This window comes from Nyctereutes procyonoides, unplaced genomic scaffold (assembly GCF_905146905.1).
Source record: "Nyctereutes procyonoides isolate TBG_1078 unplaced genomic scaffold, NYPRO_anot_genome, whole genome shotgun sequence".
Lineage (NCBI taxonomy): Eukaryota > Metazoa > Chordata > Mammalia > Carnivora > Canidae > Nyctereutes > Nyctereutes procyonoides.
This window is the reverse complement of record NW_026575024.1, coordinates 15,167,547-15,189,112: the sequence shown is the minus strand read 5'-3', so window position 1 is coordinate 15,189,112 and position 21,566 is coordinate 15,167,547. Positions and strand designations below refer to the sequence as shown.

General features: G+C 43.7%; 2 protein-coding genes across 2 annotated transcripts in view; one reads left to right on the top strand and one right to left on the bottom strand.

Moving 5' to 3' along the window:
- The window catches only part of SYS1 (SYS1 golgi trafficking protein), a 37,250-nt gene that overhangs the window by 7,862 nt on the left and 7,822 nt on the right, over positions 1-21,566 (top strand). The window lies entirely within an intron of this gene.
- On the bottom strand, positions 3,586-6,895 carry TP53TG5 (TP53 target 5). The gene is made up of 3 exons (XM_055343889.1): positions 5,904-6,895; positions 5,607-5,737; positions 3,586-4,177 (listed from the first exon to the last, which is right to left on the bottom strand). Exons 1-3 carry the CDS (start codon positions 6,060-6,062, stop codon positions 3,679-3,681), a joined length of 789 nt encoding a protein of 262 aa, XP_055199864.1. The 5' UTR covers positions 6,063-6,895; the 3' UTR covers positions 3,586-3,678.

The following is a 21,566-nucleotide window of genomic DNA, read 5'->3' as shown; positions in this document are numbered from 1 at the left end:
TCAGCTCAGGTCTTGATCTCAGGGTTATCAATTCAAGCCTTGTGTGGGCTCCATGCTGAGTGTGGAGCCTACTTTAAAAAAAAAGAAAAGTGGGTCCCAAGGCTATTTGACTTGAGAGGGCTACGGTGGAGTACAGGGTCAAGTCCTGGGACCCCTTACTAGTGGTGAGGCCTTGGTGATCTGCTCTTGCCTTGGTTTCCTTGTTTGTAAGATGAGGATAAGACAGCACTTTTCTGAGGTCTTGTGAGGATTCAACGAGGTATTTAGTGTAAAGCACTTATTAGCATGATGCCTGACCTATAGGAAGTGATCCAGAAATCTAAGCAGTTATAGTTACTGGGCCACTGCCCCATCTCTACTCCTTTTACAGAGGAGATCCTTTTCTTCCAAGCCTCAGTGTTTTCAACTGTTAGTTGGGGGACAGGCTTGCCCATGATTGGGGTACAACTACCAACTACTGCGCTCCTATGTATCATCCATTGCAGAGTGACTTGTGTCTCTTCTCAATCCTGTGAGATAGGCACCATTATTTTCTCACTTTGCAGACAGAGAAACTGAAGGAGTAAATACCTTTCCCTAACATCACACAGGTGATAAGAAGCTAGGCCTGTCTGCCTCAACAGCTTCATTCTCTGCACATTCCAATTATGTTTAGTGGTAGGTGATCCAGAGTTGGAGAAGGACAGTCTCTGGAACCCAGATGTCATAGCAAAAGGCTGTGAATGTGAACAGAAGATTGGTTATTTAACAAGCTGCTAATTCCCTTAAAAGTGAGCAGTTAGGGGCTTTATTGTGGCACAGGGCCAGGAAGGAGGCAGAAAAAAAGGATATTTGTTCAACACCCCACAAACTGGCTTCACCTGCATCAAGCCTGATTTTCTCCAGGCCCTGTGGAATGATTATTAGTATCCCAATTTTATAAACCGTTGAAATAGACTCAGAGAGGTCATGTGACTTCTTAAAAATCACTCTGCATCAAACACTTTAATTTTTGCCTGTTAACTGATAGGGAGCCATTTTCTGGAGTGGTCTCCTCTGATCCCTGAGATCTGTTGCCGCCTCCTGCCCAAAGCAGGATCTAACTGAGCCCAGAAGAGGTCAAGCATAGGGAAGATGGTAATGGGAGGACTCCAGCTGTGGGATTGTGGAAGGCAGGTTGCCTGAGGCCCAAGTGCCAGCTCAAGTGGGGGTAAGGCTGGAAAGACTGCAGTGCTGGGAGTCATTCACACTGAGGCCTGCACCCTTGCACCCCTGCACCCTGGTGGTGCCCTGGACAGGAAGGATCCCAGCCTTAGCACACAGGAACAGCCCATCCAACTGCTGTCCTTGGGCCCAACTCTGGCTCCCTTTGCAGCAAAGTGGAAGCTGCCAATCTTTCTCAGGCCCACACCTTTTGGGTTCTCACTTGGGACTCCTGGGCCCGCTCCCATGAAGGCTACTGCAGGGGGTCCCCAACGTGGTATGTTTTCGTTGATAGCACGGCTGCCCTGATTACCTGCTGGTAGCACACGGGGACAGACATTAGTTTGGGAGGTTGATGGAATGGAGGTTGATGGAATGGAGAGTGCTGGGGGTGGGAGAGCCAGTGGGGTGATTTTGAAAGACTGATGGGATGGATGCTGTCCAGTAACGGAACCGAAATGGCGACTACCCAGGAGGTGGGCTGGAGTGCAAGCAAGCCAAGCGGGAAGACAGCTTGGGCTGGAGGTTGCAGGGTGGAGGCAGCGCGGGAAGTGGCGCGATGGGCGCGGAGGAGGCGGGAGTGGGGAGCGCGGCACCCAGGCAGGCGTAGGCTCGCAGGGCCGAGCGGGGTGGCCCCAGAGCAGCCCCCGTGCCGGCGGGCTCAGGCTGGCAGCGCCGCCCAGAGCTAACGCGGTGCGGTGCGTATCGTGGTCGCGCCGGCCAGCCAGGCGCAGTCTCAGAGCAGAGCGCGGGGATGGAGGAGCGTGCAGGCAGCGGATTCGGAGGAACCCCTCCCGTCTTCCTCTCTCCCGCTCCAGGCATCTCCGCTACCGCCTGGGTTCCTGCAGGAACTGCTCTGCGCCCCCCCCCCCTTTTTTTTCTCTCTTTTTTTTTTTTTTTTTTGCTCTGCGCCCCTTGATCACTGCGCGCTCTCTTGAGGGCGCCAATCCGGGCAACCTGCCTCCCAGGGGAAGAACCCCAGAAAGCCCGGGTTCCCTGGGTTTTCCTCTCCCCAACTGCATGTTCAGGGCTGTGGCTCCTGCCAACAGAGGGCGACCCCGACTCGATGGGGTCAATGCGGCTTGCGGGTAGGTAGGGGGCTGGGCTTGTGTCCCGCCAGAGCTGTCTAGCCGGAGTACTGACCCTGGGCCTGACTGGGTGCTTTCCTTGACGCAGGTGGAACACATTTTGAGGCCCAGCTGACACCCATTTGTTGACACCCGATGCTGCAATATCCGGGGCGCAATGCCCATGAATGGCAGGCTGGATGCTTCCTTGTGCCTTTTTCCTTTCTTCAGAAAATGGAATGGGGAGCAGCCAGCAGTTCTAGAGAGTCTGCCCTGCCACTTCCTAGTCCCTTGAGCCTGGCCAAATCACCTTCTGTCTCAGAACCACGGCCTCTCATCCCCTTGTCTTGCAGGGCCATTTGAAGTACCTGGCACCCAGAAAGCATCTGACAACTGTCTCCCTTCCATGACTTCATAGAGTGCACTCTTCTGGAGGCCAACTCACTCGAGTGGGGAGGGGTGCAGTTTGCTGGTTTCTGTGTGCCAGGTTCTAGACAGACTTTAGGGGCCTGGGAATGGGGTAGAAGAAATCTAAAATCAGATGCATACTACTCTCCCCACCTGGGTGGAGGGGCTCTTTCCACCAGCCCCAAACAGGCAGAACCAGCGGTAGTATTCTTCAATTCACTATGGGAGATTTTATTTGTAGACTGGAGAATTTTCCCGCCCATCCCTCCCGCTCAGATGATGGCGCCATCTTCACCCTCACCTCACACTTCTGGCTCCCATCCCAGGTCACACCACCTGTGAGCAGAGACCTTGGTGTTAGGAGTGCAGATGGCCACCAGGGGGCTCTGCTGCCTGGGGAGAGGGAGGGTGCCCTGAAATCTAGCAGGTTGGGGTTTGGGGTTTTGTGCAGGGGAAGCCTCCCTTTCAGATGGACACCCAAGACTTTTACCCCTTCCTCTCTTGGGACCTCAGCTCTCTCATGGAAGGCTGGAGTATTTTGTTTTCTTTCTTTTTTTGCTAAGAAACTTTTTGTTCAGAGGAAATCTTCTTTGAAGCATGAATAAATGAAACAAATGGGGGGCAGTGATTTGGTCTAAGAAGGGATGCGATATGGCAAAGCTCTACTTGACCACTCCCCCTTCCCCTAACATTTGGAAATCCCTCAAGTCCCTTACTCAGACTCCTGACTGAGATTCTGAGCCATAGCTGCTGTTGTGGCTCTGAGGCCTCCAGGCAGTGAGATAGATGACCCACCTCCGAACCCCCACTTCCAGTGTCCCTCCCCAGAACCCCTCTTTGGATCTTGAGAGGCCCCAGCCTGGCCACCACCCTGCTGTGTGGCCTTCATCAATGGTTTCCCCCTCTCTAGGCATGAGGGAGGGGTCCCCCAGCACTGCAAGCTAGCTACAGCCCCACTCTAGGGCCCAGCTCCAGGCCTGGCTTGGGGCCTGTGTCTCACCCTGGCCTGGCAGTGGTGCTGTCACACTTTGTATGGATGGCACATGGGTAGCTCAAGTGATGCAGAGCAGAAGCGGGTGCAGCAACGCTTGACCCAGCGCAGGGTGGATGATCTGCACATCACTCGAGGCCCTGGGAGGTGGATTCGTGTAGGCAACCCTTCAAACCAGATCCACTGGTCAGCTACAGTTTCCTGCTGTTTCTTGTCACCCATGGGAGTTCTGTGCTGGTAGGTCTTTAGGAAGATGATGCGGGGGTCCCTAGTGGATGATTGGCTCCCCTGGGCTCCGGGGTGAGTGGTCAGGTCATGACCCTTCGATGTCCTTGGGAGCTCAGGCTCCATCTGTTCTTGGCTCTGGCGCACTGCTGCAGGTGACTGCTGCGCCTCATTCTTCTCCCATAGTCCCACCTTGGGCTCCCCTGTGGACTCTAACTTCTTGGATTCCAGTATCTTCTTGGGGCACCCAGCCTCTTGGAGCTCTTCATTATCTTGTTCCACTCTATCACAGACATTGCTGCTCCTGGCAGGGGGAGGGAAGGCAATCAGTAAGACTAAAGGTCCTGGTCCTCCAGCCTCACCCTGAGACCATTGCTATGCAGCCAGGTCAGGCGAGAAAAGAAACTTCGCAACCAGAGGCCTTGGGCCTGGAGGCAGAGGAGGTGATGAGGACCATCGAAGGGACAGGAGAGGTTGGGAACGTGAGAGGCAGTGACCAGGAGTTAGAACACCTAGGACTGTGGACTGTATGTTGTCTTCACGGGCCGCTGGCCATGGTTCTGCCTCTCTGGATTTCAGAGAGGTGGAGTGAACTAGTCCAGTGTTTTCAAATTCTGCTCCAAGAAACCTTAAGTTTCTCAGGAGATATCTCAAATGCCTCTGCACCCAGGGGTGGGGCAGAGTGAGGGCAGGATACCTTTCTGCCTAACAGCACAGCTGGGGCTTGATGACAGATACTTGAAGAGAGGTTCTGCTTCTTCAAACAGGTTGGAAAACTATGGGATGAGAGAGGCCTGACCCCTCCAGCCCAGTGCTTCCTGATTGCTGGCGTCTAGGAGGCCAGCTCCGAGAGGAGCTCTGATAGGAGGCATTAGGTGGAGATATTTGGTGCTAGAAGAAGACTTGCCCCAAGAAGGTGTGTAATAGACTGAGTCCTCTGCACAGTGACAGCATTGTTCTAGCTGAATATGTGTGGAGTGGAGTGAGGACTGAGGCTCAACGTAATGCCAGTACCAATGCTAACTGCCACTACTGAGTGAGTGTCCACTGTGCATTGGGCGTGGGACCCTCACACCAGCCCCACAAAGGAGGAGGCAGTGGTGGAATGGCTTGGCCACCACAGGCTTTCAAGACCAACAAATGGGAGTTCAAATTTGCTTGTGCCTCTTACCATCTGTGATTTGGGGCAAGAAATTTCACCTCTCAAAGCTTAGTTTCCTCAACTGTGAAACTGGGATAACTCTATCTAATAGGACTGCGGTGAAGAATTAACTCCATGGGAAATGTTTGTGAAGTACTTAGCAGATGCCTAATAAATGTCAACTTTCTTAATATTCTGACATGATTTATGAGGAAGCCAGGCCTTAGCCAGATGACTGGTGTGCAGGTGAATCTCTGAGTGGTATGGACTTGAGGGTGGGGAGGAGGAGGAGTGGTCCCTCTTGCTTGGGTAGTGCCCCAGTTGGTGGTTAGCCCCATAATTGGATGATTATGACACTAGCTAGGACCACAGCTCTGATATCACACAGGAATGGCTTCAAATCCTAGCTCTATCACTTACCAGTTTGAGTTAGTTGGGACAAGTCACTATCTTTTGAGCCTCGGTTCCCTATCCATAAAATAGGGCTAATAAATACCTTTATCATAGAATCTTTGTGAAAATTAGGTTTTCTAAATTTGTCAGCATAGATAGTGCCCACTCCTAGTAAAGATAGCCAGGGGGCTGAGCTCACCCAGTGGAGATCCCAAGGATCTGTGGAACTCTGAGCAGTGAATTCCAACACCTTCTGGCCAAGTTATGCAGTTCTTGGATCCGGGGGTTCGAGCTCTTGAGCAGCTTCAAGAGCGACAAGTTTTTTAATACCTGCCAGGATCAACAAACCAGGAAAACAGAAGCCTCAGCTTTCCTGGGGTAGCCTCCCACATCCCACCTAGACTTTGGCTCAGCTCAACTCAGGGCTGCACCTGGTGACCCCTTCTGGGTCACAACAAGCCTGGCACCCAGGAGGGACCAATATGAGGGATCTCACCATCTTAAGTCGGTGCCGCCCAATTACTTTGTTGACAGATTGCGGTATCTTGTCCTTTGGTTCTTCATCTTGTATCTGACGGACAGAGGGAGAGAGTATGCTAACATAGGAAAAATACCCCTGAATGCCTCCATTATGCTGCTCCATTTGGCTGAACATGGTTTGACTAACCTTTGACCAGGGGTTTTGTCATCTTGGTTTGGGGACAGAAATGGGAAGACCACTCTAATTCTCCTGACCTCCCTTCACCCTCACCTCTCCCTTTCCCCCAAGCCTAGATGGACCCTGTTCTGGGTGTGGTTGGATCCCCTCTGTGTCCACTCCCAAGTCCAACCTTAGAAACCATTCTATTCTTGGGCCTCTTCTTTGCTGATGGAGTCATACTGGGGCTGTGAGACCTCAAAGACAAATGGAGCAACACTGGTACCAGGCACCACCTGCTTCCTGCCCCTCTCAGTTCGGCCAGCACTCAGGCTGGCCGTCAGCACGGCTCTGCTGGAGCTTCCTGGGAGGGGAGCTGTGACATCACTGAAATTTGTGACAGCAGCAGGGCTGGGTCTCCACGGAGTATGTGTGTGGCAGGGGTGGAGGGTGAGGAGGAAACTCCCACCTGTGGAAAAACCTAGTAGGTGCCAGGCAGAGGCATATATTGTCAACACCTCCCTGTGAGGTAAGAGAATTATCTTCTCTTTTTAAATAAAGAAACCAGGGTTCAAAGAGGTTAAAGAATTTACTCAAGGCCACACAGTTGGATAATGGTGGAGCTGGAAATTGAAGGTCTGATAATCAACGCATGAAACCAGGTGTTCCCAGTAATGCTCCTGTTTATTCATGTCATATGTTGATGGTACACCTGCTACATTTGTTGTTCTAAGCACTGAAATAAAAGAAAATTCTTACCCTCAAGGAACATACATTCTAGTGGAGTTCAAAACAGTGTGTGTGCTTATGAATGTTTAGCAGTTGGCTCCCTGAAACAAAATGTATTTGTGTGTGTGAATTTATTATAAATTTTACTGATAGAAATCTAAAATAATAAAATTCTTCAATACTCTTTATTGTAAATTCCAAACAGCCAGTTCATTCTTAAAATAGGCTTTTCTTGGATTTTGCCTGACTCATATCCATAACCAGCCTATGGTCACAATGGATGAACAAGTGTAGCTCCAACATAAATGTTGACATTTTCACTTACACTAAAGGGAAAGAAGAAAGCAAAAAAGTGAAAGAATAAAAATGTTGGAATTTCACTCATTCATCAGTGACATACTGATTTATCTGCTGTATTGGATCAGAGTTTTCAAATACAGGAAGTATATTTTCTCAAAAAATTTTTTTTGTCTGTGTGTTGTCTACAATGTATAGACAGGACATATGTGTTTACATTTAATTGCATTATTAATATCTCCATTAGTTTCTCTTTTTTAAAGATTTTATTTATTCGAGAGAGAAAGCACAAGCAGGGGGAGAGGGAGAGGGAAAGGGAGAAGCAAAGGCAGACTCCCCTGCTGAGGAGGGATCTCGATGCAGGGCTTGATCCCAGGGCCCTGGGATCATGACCTGAGCTGAAAGCAGATGCTTAACCAACTGAGCCACTCAGATGCCCCTCTTCCATTAGTTTCTTAAGGCTGGACCAGTGGTTGGCAAATTTCTTGTGTAAAGGGCAAGATAGTAAATATGTCAGGTTTTGTAGGCCACAGCATTACAGCTGCTCAGCTGTGCTGCTGTAGTGTGAAAGCAGCCACAGATATTATGCAAATTAGTAAGCATGGCTGTGTTGCAATAAAACTTTATTTACAAAAATAGGCTGAATTTGGCCCATGATAAACCTCTGGTCTAGACAATCAACAAAATAATAAATCAAAACCTAATTTATAACAAGTACCTATGTCTTTGGGGTAACAACTCCTACCAAGGCTGATTTCAAGGTACCGGTGTGATGTCACTGAATGCAGAGTTGAATAGAAATGCACATTTCCATTATGCTGCTCCATTTGGCTGAACATGGTTTGACTAGCATACCATTATGTATTTCTACTGTATTTCTACAAATGTGAAGACTCTCGAGAGCATAGATAATAGCAAAAGGTAGCAAACAATTGGAAGTGATGAGTTTGAACATTTTTCACCTTGTTTTTAATATCATTAATTTAATTAAGTTTGTATAATTTGATTTTTAATGATGACTATGCTTAATGACCAGTCAGCAGAATTCGTAGAAGCATCATAGGCTTTTGCAAGCCGTTATGAGTCAGTTGCAGCCTATTATGCTTCTACAAACTCTGTTAAAAATAAAGGTGAAAAAGGGAGAAGGAGAGAGAATCTGAAGCAGACTCTGCACTGAGTGCAGAGACTGATGCAGGGCTTGATCTCTCAACTGCGAGATCATGACCTGAAACCCAGAGCTGAAACCAAGAGTCAGCGCTCAACTGACTGAGCCACCCAGGCAACCCAGGTTGTGTTTTTTAAAAAGCCATTCTAGGGATCCCTGGGTGGCGCAGCGGTTTAGCGCCTGCCTTTGGCCCAGGGCGCGATCCTGTTGACCCGGGATCGAATCCCACATCGGGCTCCCGGTGCATGGAGCCTGCTTCTCCCTCTGCCTGTGTCTCTGCCTCTGTCTCTCTCTCTCTGACTATCATAAATAAATAAAAATTTAAAAAAATAATAAATAAATAAAAAGCCATTCTAGTAGGTATGTAATGGTATCTCACAGTAGGGTTAATTGACATTTCCCTAATAACTAATGATATTGAGCATTTTTTCATGTGCTAATTTGCCATCTATTTATCTCCTCTGATGAAGTGTCTGTTCAGATCTTTTGCCCGTTTTTAAAAATTGGGTTGTTTTTGAGGGACCTGGGTCAGTTGGGCGTCTGACTCTAAATCTTAGCTGGGGTGTTGATCTTGGAATCATGAGTTTGAATCTCATTTTGGGCTCCACACTGGGTGTTGATCCTACTTAAATAATAAAAATCGGATTGTTTTTCATACTGTTAAGCTTGAGAGTTCTTTGTAAATTCTGGATCCCTTTGTCAGTCATATGGTTTACAAGTATTTTCTGCTAGTCTCTGGTTTATGTTTTCATTTTCTTAACTGCCTTTTGAAGAGTAGATTCTTAATTTTGATGAAGTCCAATTTATGAGTTTTATTTTTATTTTTTTTATTTTTTATTTATTTATGACAGTCACACACAGAGAGAGAGGGAGGCAGAGACACAGGCAGAGGGAGAAGCAGGCTCCATGCAGGGAGCCCGACGTGGGATTCGATCCCATCCCGGGTCTCCAGGATCGTGCCCCGGGCCAAAGGCAGGCGCTAAACTGCTGCGCCACCCAGGGATCCCCCAATTTATGAGTTTTTAAAAAATGGATTATGCTTTTGGTGTTGTATCTAAGAAATATTTGTCTAGCCCCAAATCACCAAGGCTTACTCCTCAACATTTTACAGTTTCAGGTTTTTAAATTTAGATCAAGGACTCATTTTGCATTAATTTTTATATATAGTGTAAGGTATGGATCAGGATTTTTCTATATGCATATCCAGTTATTCCTACACAATTTTTTTTAAGATTTCATTTATTCATGAGAGACACACACACAGAGAGAGGCAGAGACACAGGCAGAGGGAGAAGCAGACTCCCTGCAAGGGGCCTGATGTAGCACTCCATCCCAGATCCTGGGATCACACCCTGAGCGGAAGGCAGATGCTCAACCGCTGAGCCACCCAGGTGTGCCCCTACACAGCATGACTCTTCTTTCCATTGAATTCCTTTGCACTTTTCTCAACAGTCAATTGACCATATAGGTATGGATTTATTTCTAGATTCTGTTCTGTTTCTTTGATCTATATGGTCTGTCCTTTTGCCAGTACCATACTGTCTTGATTCCTTTTAGTAAGCTTTATAATATGTTTTGATTACTATAGCACTTTATAGTAACTCTTAAAATTAGGGAGTTTTCCAATTTTCCTTTTTTTTAAGGTTTAATCTCTATACCCAACCTGGGCCTCAAACTCATGACCCCGACTATAGCACTTTATAATAATACTTGAAATTAGTGAGTTTTCCAACTTTCTTGTTTTTTTTTTTTAAGTTTATTTATTTAGGTAATCTCTATGGGGTTCAGACTCATGACTCCAAGATCAAGAGTGGCATGCTCTTCAGACTGAGCCAGCCAGGCACTCCTTCTGTTCATTTCAAAAATTGTTTTGACTATCATCCTTCATTTGTCTTTCCTTGTGAATTTTAAAATCAGCTTGTTGATTTCTACACAAAATCCTACTAAAATTTTGACTCTGTCCCTTGGACTTTTTGTTCTGAGTTTTTCTTTCTTTTTTGTGCACATTTGCAGTTGTCATTTTCTTCACATGCTTCCTGCCAGTAAAACTTTGAGGTTCAAAGGGCTCTTTTAATTTTTCTCAAATATTTTTGTAAATTTTGAAATGGTTATAGATCATAGGGAGATACAAAAGTAGTACAGTTTTCTCCAAGGGAGCACCTTACAATATGTACAATATGAAAACCAGGAAATTGATATTAGTACAATCTATAGATGAAATTCAGATTTTAGCAGTTTTACATGCATTCATTTGTGTGTGTATATTCCATCACCACTAAAATCTCTCTTGTGCTATCTGCCCCTCTCCCCACAATCCCATCCCTAATCTTAGAAATCACTAATTTGTTCTCCATCTCTATAATTTTGTCATTTCAAGGATGTTATGTGAATAGAATCACACATCGTGTGACCTTTCAAAATCGGCTTTTTTTTTTTCACTCAGCACAGTGCTCTTGAGATCCATTCAGTTTGTTGCTGTATCAGTAGTTCCTTTTATAAACTTGAAAAATCACTATAGATTCACAGAGAATTCCAAAAAATATATGCATGGAGGTCCTATCTACCTTTCACTCATTTTCCCCCACTGGTAACATCTTGTTTAACTATGTTATAATATCAAAACCACATGGTGATTCATGTAACCACCACCACAATCAAGACACAGTACTGTTATATCATCCCAAGGCTCCTTCATGCTCTTTATACCCACCCCACTTTCCTCCCATGCTATCCCCTCGCAACCCCTCTTCATTTCTCTAATTTTGTTGTAGAATATTCAAGAATGTTATATAAGGGGCACCCGGTGGCTCCGTATGTTAAGCATCTGCCTTCAGCTCAGGTCATGATCTCAGGGTCCTGAGATGGATCCCTGTGTTGGGCTCCCTGTTTGGTGCAGAGTCTGCTTCTTCTTCCTCTGCCCCTCCCTACCACTTGTGCTCTCTCTCTCTTTCCCTCTCCCTCTCCTTTTCAAATACATACATACATACATACATAATATACATAAAGTTTTTTAAAAGAATGTTATATAAATGAAATCTTATAGTATGTAACATTACACGTTTGGCTTTTTTTCACTCAGAATAATGCCCTCAATATCTATCCAATTGTTTGTATCAATCATTTGTTCCCTTTTTTGCTGAGTTTTATTCCACAGTATGGTATGTACCGCAGTTTAACTATCACTCATTGAAGAACATATGAATTGTTTTTAATTTAGAGCTATTACAAGTAAAGCTGCTATGAACATTCATATATAGGTTTTTGTATGGACATAGTTTTCATTTCTCTGTAATAAATGCTGAGGAGTGCAGTTGCTAGATCATATAAGTGTCTATTTAGTTTTCTAAGAAAACACAAACTATCTTCCAGAGTGACTATATTATTTTACATTCCCACCAGCAATGTATGAAAAACCTGTTTTCTCTGCATCTTTAAAACTATTCTAATAAGTGTGTAGTGATATCTCATCATGGTTTTAATTTGCACTTCCCTAATGGTATTGATGTTGAACATATTTTAATGTGTTATTTGCCACCACTGTATCGTCTCTGATGAGATATCTGTCCTTTGCCTATTTTCTAATTGGATTATTTGTTTGCTGTTGAGTTTTGAGAGTTCCTTATGTATTCTATACATAAAATTCTTTGTAACATGTGATTTGAAGTATCTTCTCCCATCTGTATACCTTTAATTTCTTCTTCTCCTTCTACTCCTCTTTCTTCTCCTCTCCCTCCTCCTCCGTCTTCATCTTATTTTGCCGGCTAGGACTTCTAACACCATGGTTTTTTTTTTAATTTTTATTTATTTATGATAGTCACAGAGAGAGAGAGAGAGAGAGAGAGAGAGAGAGAGAGAGGCAGAGACACAGGCAGAGGGAGAAGCAGGCTCCATGCACCAGGAGCCCGATGTGGGATTCGATCCCGGGTCTCCAGGATCGCGCCCTGGGCCAAAGGCAGGTGCCAAACCGCTGCGCCACCCAGGGATCCCTAACACCATGTTAAATAAAGGGGATTAGAGCAGACATCCTTGCCTTGTACTTGATCTTATCTTTCACCAGTAAATATGATGTTAGCTGTAGGTGTTCTGTAGATACTCTTTATCATTATCAAATTCAAAGTTACCCCTTATTCCTAGTTTGCTGAGAGTTTTCATAAAAATGGACATTGGATTTTGTCTAATGATTTTTCTGTAGCAGTTGATATGGTCATGTGATGTTTTTCTTTAGTTCATAACTGTGGTAGATTATATTGATTGATATTTGAATGTTGAACTATGTCTGAATAAATCCCACTTGGTAATCCTTTTTATATATTTTTGGATTGAATTTTTGCTAATATCTTGTTGAAGATTTTTGTGTCTATTTTTGTGAGGGCTATGGGTCTTTTATATGGTACCTGCACTATCCTAGAACTGGTATAGTGTTACTTGAGAGTAGATTTAAGACAGTTGTAAATATATATTACAGACTCTAGGGAAATGACCAAAACATTTTTTTAAAAGATTTTATTTATTACAAGAGACTTCGAGTGGACCAGGAGTGGGAAGGAGTTGGCCTGGAGCCCTGTGAAGCCACAGGGCAGTAAATAGATGGCAGCCTGATGTGCTTGGTTCAGTCTGTCCTGTTACAGGAATTTCTCAACTTTGGAGTTTGGAATACAAGGCTTCTTGGAAAAGATTGACTGTATGCTTACCTGAGAAAGGGTGATCTTGCTGAATCCGTCTCCCAAAGCTTTTTTGTAATCTGAAATCCTCTAGATTTCTCTGACCATTTTGAAGAATTAAGGATTATGGTTAAACTTGGTAAAATTTTTAATTTGTATCTTTCCTATCTGAAGAAAATAAAATTCTTTAAATAAAAAAAAAAGATTTATTTATTCATGAGAGACACACGAGACAGAGAGAGAGAGAGAGAGAGAGAGAGAGGCAGAGACACAGGCAGAGGAAGAAGCAGGCACCACACAGGGATCCTGATGCGAGACTCCATCTCCGGACTCTAGGATCATGCCCTGGGCGGAAGGCAGGTGCTAAACTGCTGAGCCACCCAGGGATCCTCCCCAAATTTTTTAAAGTGTAATTGATAGACTAAGAAAGGAGAGAAAAATAGAATCACCTAAAATGCTCAAAACAAAAGAAAGCAGAAAAGGAGAGTAAGGAAGAAAAAGAAATAAAGAACAAATGCAACAAATAGAAACTACTTATAAACATGACAGATATTATGCCAGTTATATCAATAATCACTTTAAAAGTGAATGGCCTAAATATATTCCAGTTAAGAGACTGGAACTGTCAGTGGACAAAAACCAAGACCTAATTATATGTTGTCTAAAAGAACCTCAATTTAAATATAAAGGTAAAGGTAGTTTAAAAATGAAAGGATAGTGGGGATCCCTGGGTGACTCAGCAGTTTAGCGCCTTCCTTCAGCCTAGGGCGTGATCCTGGTAGTCCTGGGAGTCCCACATCCGGTTTCCTGCATGGAGCCTGCTTCTCCCTCTGCCTATGTCTCTGCCTCTCTCTCTCTCTGTGTCTCTCATGAATAAATAAATACAATCTTTAAAAAAAAAAGGGATAGAGAAAGACATACCATCCTAATGCTAATCAAAGGAAAGCTGAAGTAGCTATATTAATTTCAGATAAAGCAAACTTCAGAACAAGAGACATTATCGGGGATAAAGAGGATTGTTAAATAATAATAAAGGAGTCCATTATCCAGAAGACACAATATTCTTATTAAAGAATCTTATTTATTCCCCCAACAATAAAATGTCAAAATATGTGAGGCAAAAACTGGTAGAACTCCAAGGAGAATCGGCAAATCCACAATTATAGTTGGAGACTTCAGAACCTCTCTTTCAATAATTATAAATCAAACACAGAGAAAATAAGTAAGGGTATAGTTGAACATCACCAGCAATGAACCTGATCTAATTGGCATTTATAGAATATTTCATCCACCAAACAGCAGAGTATGCATTCTTCTCTAGCTCTTATGGAACATCATGATAGACTGCACTGTGGGCCATAAAACACACCTGAACAGATTTAAAAGAATAGAAATCATACAAAGTATGTTCTCAAACCACAATGGAATTAAATTAGAGACCAGTAACACATAGCTGGGAAAGTCTAAGATATTTGGTGATGAAACAATACACTACTAAAATAACACATGGATTACAGAAAAAAATCTCAAGAGAAACTTAAAAATACTTTGAAATAGGGGCTCCTGGGTGGTTCAGTCGGTTAAGTGTCCAACTCTTGATCAGCTCAAGTCATGATCTCAGGTTCAGGAGATTGAGCCCCACATAGGGCTCTGGTGTCGGCAGGGAGTCTGCTTGAGATCTTTCTCTCCTTCTGTCTCTGCCTCCCCACCTTCTAGGTGCCCCTAGAAGGAAATTATACCACTACTGTATATAGGAAAAGAAGAAAGATCAGAAAACAATCCAAGCTTTCACTTTATAAAACTAGAGAAAGAAGGGCAATTTAGGGACACCTGGGTGGCTCAGTGGTTGAGCGCCTGCCTTCGGCTCAGGGCATGATCCTGGAGTTATGGGATCGAGTCCCGCATTGGGTTCCCTGTGAGGAGCCTGCTTCTCCCTCTGCCTGTGTCTCTGACTTCTTTCTGTGTCTCTCATGAATAAATAAATAAAATCTTTGAAAAAAAAGAAGAAGGGAAATTTAAACCTAAAGTAAGCAAAGGAAAAAGAAATTCCTAAACTAGAGCAGGAATTAATGAAATTGAAAACAGGAAAAACAATAGAGAAAATCAATGAACCCCACGAGTTGTTCTTTGAGAAAGTCAATAAAATCAACAGACATGTAGCCAACTATCCAAGAAAAAAATGAAAGAAGACACAAATTACCAATATTAGAAATTTAAGAGAGGTCATCACTACTGATCCTAGGGGCATCAAAAGGATAATAAAGGTTAATAAAGGATAAAAAAATAAAAAATAAAAAAAATGTGTGTGTTTTGCATTGACTATGCATTCAATTTCTTTAATAGTGATGGAGCAAATTTATGATCTATTTCATGTTGGGTGAGTTTTGGCAGTTTGTACTTTTTGGAGATTTAGTCCTTTTCATCTAAATTGCCAAATTTATGTGTGTAGAATTGTTCTTAGTAGTTCCTTATTATCTCTTTAATGTCTGGGAGTCCATAAGGGTATCCTGTGTTACACTCATGAAATTGATAGTTTAGGTCTTCTCTTTCTTTGTTTCCTTTGTCAATCTTGTTAGAGGTTTGTCCATTTTATAGATCTTTCCAAAAAAAAAAAAAACACAGCTTTTTGTTTCTTTGATTTTCTCTATGTTTTTCTATTTTCATTTCTTTGGAGTTTTTGCTCTTCTGATTCTGGTTTAAGGCTGAAACTTAGATTGATAATTGGAGGTCTTTCTTCCTTTGAAAGTAGACATTTAGTGCTGTAAATTTCCCTTTCAGCATGGCCTTAGCTATGCCCTACATATTTTTTTTTATAAAGATTTTATTTATTCATGAGAGACACACAGAGAGAGGCAGAGGAAGAAGCAGGCTCCATGCAGGGAGCCCGATGCTGAACTCGATCCTGTGACTCCAGGATCACGCCCTGGGCCGAAGGCAGGTGCCAAACCGCCAAGCCACTCAGGGATTCCCCTAAATATTTTAATACTTTGCTTCAGCTCAATTTTAAAAAATTTTGTTGAGATCTTCATTTTGAACCACAGATTATTTAGAAGTATGTTGTTTAATTTACATGTGTTTGGAGATTTTCTTGTCACCTTTCTGTTACTGATTTGGATCTGTTTGATTTCATTGTGGTCAAGCGAACATACACTGTATAATTTTGATTGTTTTCAGTCTCTTGAGGTTGTCTTTGGACTTAGGATATTGTCTGTTGGGGTGAATATTCCATGGGCACTTGAAAAGAATGTGTATCTTGCTATTGTTGGGTAGAGTGTTCTTTAAATGTCTATTAGAGCCTTTTGGATATTTTGTTGAGTTCTTATGTATTCTAGGGGCACCAGTGTGGCTCAGTGGTTGAGTGGCTGCCTTCAGCTCAGGTCATGATCTTGGAGTCCAGGGATCTAGTCCTGCATCAGGCTCCCTGCAGGGAGCTTGCTTCTCCCTCTGCCTATATATCTGCCTCTCTCTGTGTCTCTCATGAATAAATAAATAAAATCTTTAAAAAAAAAAGTTCTTATGTATTCTGCTGCTTTTCTGCTTAGTATTTCTATCAGTATTTCAGAGATGTTTTGAAGTCTCCAACTCTCCTTTTGGTTCTGAGTTTGGTGCCCATACATTTTAGGATTGCTTTGTTTTCCTCATGGTTTGATCCTGCTATCATTATGTAATGTACCCTCTTTTCCTTGGTGATTTTCTTTTATCTGATATTAAGATGGCAGATTCTGCTGTCTTTTGATTGTTTGTATGGCACATCTTTTTCCATCCTTTTACTTTCAACCTACCTATGTCATTATACTTGAAGTGAATTTCTTGTTGATGACTTATAGTTGGGTTATTTATTCATATCCTGTTTTACAGATCTCTCTCACTTTTATTTATTTTTTTTAGATTTAATTTATTTATTCATGAGAGACACACACACACACACACACACAGAGAGAGAGAGAGAGAGAGAGAGAGAGAGGCCGAGTCATAGGCAGAAGAAGAAGTAGGCTCCATGCAGGGAGCCCGACGTGGGACTTGATCCCAGGACCCCAGGATCATGACCTGGGCCAAAGGCAGATGCTCAACCACTGAGCTACCCGGGTGCCCTGTCTCTCTCACTTTTAAATGATATATTTAGGCCATTTCCAGTTCATGTAATTATTTGTGTCTTAGTGCTTCTTCCATTTGTCATTTTATAGTTGTTTCCTCTGTTTTTCATTTGTCTGTTCCATTTTCCACCCTTCCTGTGTTACTTGAATATCTTTTAGGATTTAATTTTTTATTTAATCTATGATGTTTTCTTTTTTTTAAGATTTTTTTTTTAAGATTTCATCCATTTATTCATGAGAGACACACAGAGAGAAAGGCAGAGACTTAGGCAGAGAGAGAAGTGGGCTCCATGCAGGGAGCCGGATGTGGGACTCAATCCTGGGACTCCAGGATCATGCCCTGAGCCTAAGGCAGATGCATAACCACTGAGCAACCCAGGTGTCCCTAAGATTTTTTATTTTTAAGTAATCTCTACATCCAATGTGGGGCTCAAACTCACAACCTCGAGATCAAGAGTTGTATGCTCCACCGATTGAGCCAGCCAGGTACCGTCTTTGGTCATTCTTTTAGGGTAGGTCTTCAGGCAACAAATTCTATTAGTATTTCTTTCATTTGAGAATGTCTTGATTTCTCATTCCTAAAAGATCTTCTCGCTGGGTACAGCATGTCAGAGATAAACAAATTATTTAAAGTAGAAAGAACAGATTTTTTAAAAAAGATTTTATTTATTTATTTATGAGAATACACAGAGAAAAGAGAGAGGGAGAGAAGTAGAGACGCAGGCAGAGGGAGAAGCAGGCTCCACGCAGGGAGCCCGACGTGGGACTGGATCCCAGGACTCCAGGATCAGGCCCTGGGCTGTAGGAGGCGCTAAACACTGAGCCACCAGGGCTGCCCGAAAGAACAGATTTTGATCAGTAATATACTGTTGTAATAGGAAAAAGGATCCAGTGTGAACTGAACTCAGCTTTTTTTTTTAAATAATAAATTTATTTTTTGTTGGTGTTCAATTTGCCAACATACAGAATAACACCCAGTGCTCATCCAGTCAAGTACCCCACTCAGTGCCTGCCACCCAGTCACCCCCACCCCCCCGCCCTCCTCCCCTTCCACCACCCCTAGTTCGTTTCCCAGAGTTAGGAGTCTCTCATGTTCTGTCTCCCTTTCTGATATTTCCCACCCATTTCTTCTCCCTTCCCCTCTATTTCCTTTCACTATTATTTATATTCCCCAAATGAATGAGACTCAGCTTTGATTTGTCCAGAGATGACTCAGCATCTTAAAGGAATTTGGGAATAGGGAGGTGCTGAGGGGGGCTGCTCTATAGATTTAAGGAAGTGAAAATTTACAGAAGACAGAAAGGGAGTATTGATCCATGTGAAACTCATGTAGATTTGCCAACTGGCACTATTGATGTTGATCTCCTAGCCTCCCATAGAAGATGGGTATCTTGCTGTTGGGAGACAGGGGCCCTATCTTCAGAGGTTGGCTGGAACAAACAGTTAATTCATTTGGCAGCCTTGAGTTTTCTCAGGCAGGCACTTTAAGGGATCTGGGGTCATCCTAGGGATTCAGCCTTGAGCTATTAGAAACTATGTTAGTGTTTGTTCAAGTCTTTATAGATCAAGGTGAAGACCTGTTCGAAAAGAGGGCTCAGAGGAGCCCAGGTAGAGTTTGATCAAGGGGAGAGTCTTTGTCAAGCACTCTTGATTAGAGAGAGGCAGAGACTTAGGCAGAGAGAGAAGCAGGCTCCATGCAGAGAGCCTGATGTGGGACTTGATCCTGGGACTCAGGATCATGCCCTGGGCCGAAGGCAGATGCTTAACCGCTGAGCCACCCAGGGATCCCTGTAATTGTTTGTTGAAGCACTTTTATAGTGACTGTCTTAAAATCATGGTTAGATAAATAGAGCAATGCTGTGATTCTGTTGTCTTTTCTTATCCAAATTGAGATTTTCCTGGTTCTAGGTATGATGAATTATTTTCAGTTATAACCTGGATATTATAGAAATTATGAGTCTCTGGATCTCATTTAAATTTTCTGTTTCAGTAGGCCTTGGATGACCTGGGCCAGTGAGATGGGGGGTGGGGCACCAACTCTACCACCAGATGAGAGTGAGAATTCAGTCTACCTGCATGACCCCACTCAAAAGGGAAAGGTGAAGGTTGTCTCATTACTGCTGGGCAGAGTTGGACATCTAGGCTGTACACTTGGCCTCCTTTACATTGGAGGAAGGGAGTGGTGCCTCATTATTGCTTGATGGAAATGGCAGTGCAGCTCCCCATGTGGCCTCCTCTGACACCACGGAAATGGGGAGGGATTTTTGGGGAAGGGTATTTGTTACTGCTGGTAGTGATGAAGCTCAGGCTCCCAGCCGGTTTCCTCTAACACCACCTGGAGGTAAAGCGACCTTTGTTACAAGGTGAACATTGAAGTCTGGCTTTCCCTCTGTCTTTGCTAGTAGAGGCTGGCAGTGGTTTTTTCTCTATTATTTTGCTGGAGGGGGACATTTAATGTCCAAAGATCTCTGTACTGCTAGGGTGCCTCTTTCTCAGTCAGAGAAAAGCCAGAAAACAGGCTTTTCATGGGGCAATTTTTATCTGTGCCTGTTTGGCATTTCCAGGTTACAGGCTTCTCCAGACCCTAGCAAAAAGAAAACCTACTGGAGTTCCTGGTTGGTCTGCCTTCTTATATTTGTTTGAGATATAAAACATTAAAAGCTATATTTAGTGGGAGGGATGGAGAGGAATACATCTACTCCATTTTGTTCAGGACCAAAAATCCTCTTTTTTTTAATACTCTCTTTATCCCTATACATCCAAACTGGAGACTTTTCTGGATATATTGTCCTTTTAAGAACTTGTGGGTCACTCTGAATCTTACTCAGAGCACTCTATTAGACAAAGGCCATGCCTACAATTTCTTTGAGATAAGCCCTTCTCTGCATTAGGCTTATGCTGAAATGGCTAAGGGACAACATCCCTAAGCTTTCTAGAATCCCTATTGTTTGATTCAGAGGATCTATGAGGCACACCTATGATTTCTTTGGAGATCTTTCATCTGAGTACTCTGAGGCATTGCCTTTAATCTTCCTGAGATATAAATTCAAGATTTTATAGTCATGTTCTCAGTTTCATTTTTTGAAAGATTTTATTTATTTATTTGAGAGAGAGAACACAAAGTAGGGGGGAGATAGAAGGAGAGGGAGAAGCAGAGTCTCCTGCTGAGCAGGGAGCCCTGCTCAATCCCAGGACCCCAATCCCAGGACCCCGGGATCATATCTGAGGGGAAGGCAGATGCTTAACCCACTGAGCCACCCAGACACCCCTCAGTTGCATTTTTGCACCATGTTGTTTTGGATGTTTTCAATGCCCTAGATTTAAGTTTTGCTAGGAAACCACTTCTTAATGTTACTATCATTTGCCATTTGGAGAGGCTGAGAATTTCTTACTGTGAAGTCCTGGTTTCTTCATACTTAACAGTGCTTCCTTTTAGCTCAGGGCTTCTCCATCTCGGCACTTACTGACACTCTGGGCTAGATGATTCTTTGTGTGCGTGTGTGTGGAGGGGGGGCAATGGTGAGAGGGGTCTGTCTTGTGCACTAGGGGATTTTTAGCAGTATCCCTGACCTCTACTAACTTGATGCCAATAGCAACCTCTCCAGTTTCAACAACCAAAAATGTCTCCAGACATTGCCAAATGTCCCCCCAGGAGGCAGCCTCCCTGTCACTAGGGAACTGCTGCTTTAGCTCCTCTCTCCTTGCTTGCATTTTACTGTTAGCAGTGAGGAGAGACCAGGTGGCACCTTACCACCTTGCTTGAAAACGTCCTTAGCTAGATCACCCAATTCATTACTGGCATACTCTCTCTGTTCCTCTTCTACTGGAAGCAAACAGGACTGCTAACCTCTGTGTCATGACATAACGAGCTTCCTCTTACCCCAGTTTCCAATAGCATTTACCTACTTTCCCATTTGCCTTGGCTGGTGTCTTATCAAAGGACTGAGGCTTCTCTCAGCAGCTTTTCCAAGGCATTTCCACTACACTCCTCTCAGTTTGTTGCCAGTTCTAATGCCACTGCTATGCTTTAGAGCTGACAGACAAAGCAGCACTCTATCCCAGTACCAAAACCTCTATACGAGGTGTGTATTGCTTTATTGCAATACAAATTTAGCAGTTTGATACAAGAAGTATTTAGTATCTCAAAGGTTTTGGGCATGAGGAATCCAGGAATGCTCTAGCTGAAATGGTTCTGCCTTGGTCTTTCACAAGGTTGCAGGCAAGCTGCTGGCCAGGACTGTAGTCCTCTCAAGGTGCTACCAGGGCCAGTGGATCTGTTTCTCTGCTCACTCATGTGGTTGCTGGCAGGCCCTCTGTTCTTCCTAGCTGTTGGCTGGAATCTTCTGTTGCTTGCCACGTGGGCCTCTCTGCATGGCTGTTGACAACATAGTAGATTGCTTCCACCAGAATGAGGACACACACCCAAGATCCCAAGATGGAAGCTGTGGTCTTTTGTTTTTTTAATCCTAATTTTGGACATGGTCCACCATCATTTCTTACTGGTCACATAGAGTAACCCTGATACAGGGTATAGCAGAGGACTACATAAAGGTATGAATAAAGGAAAGGCACGGAG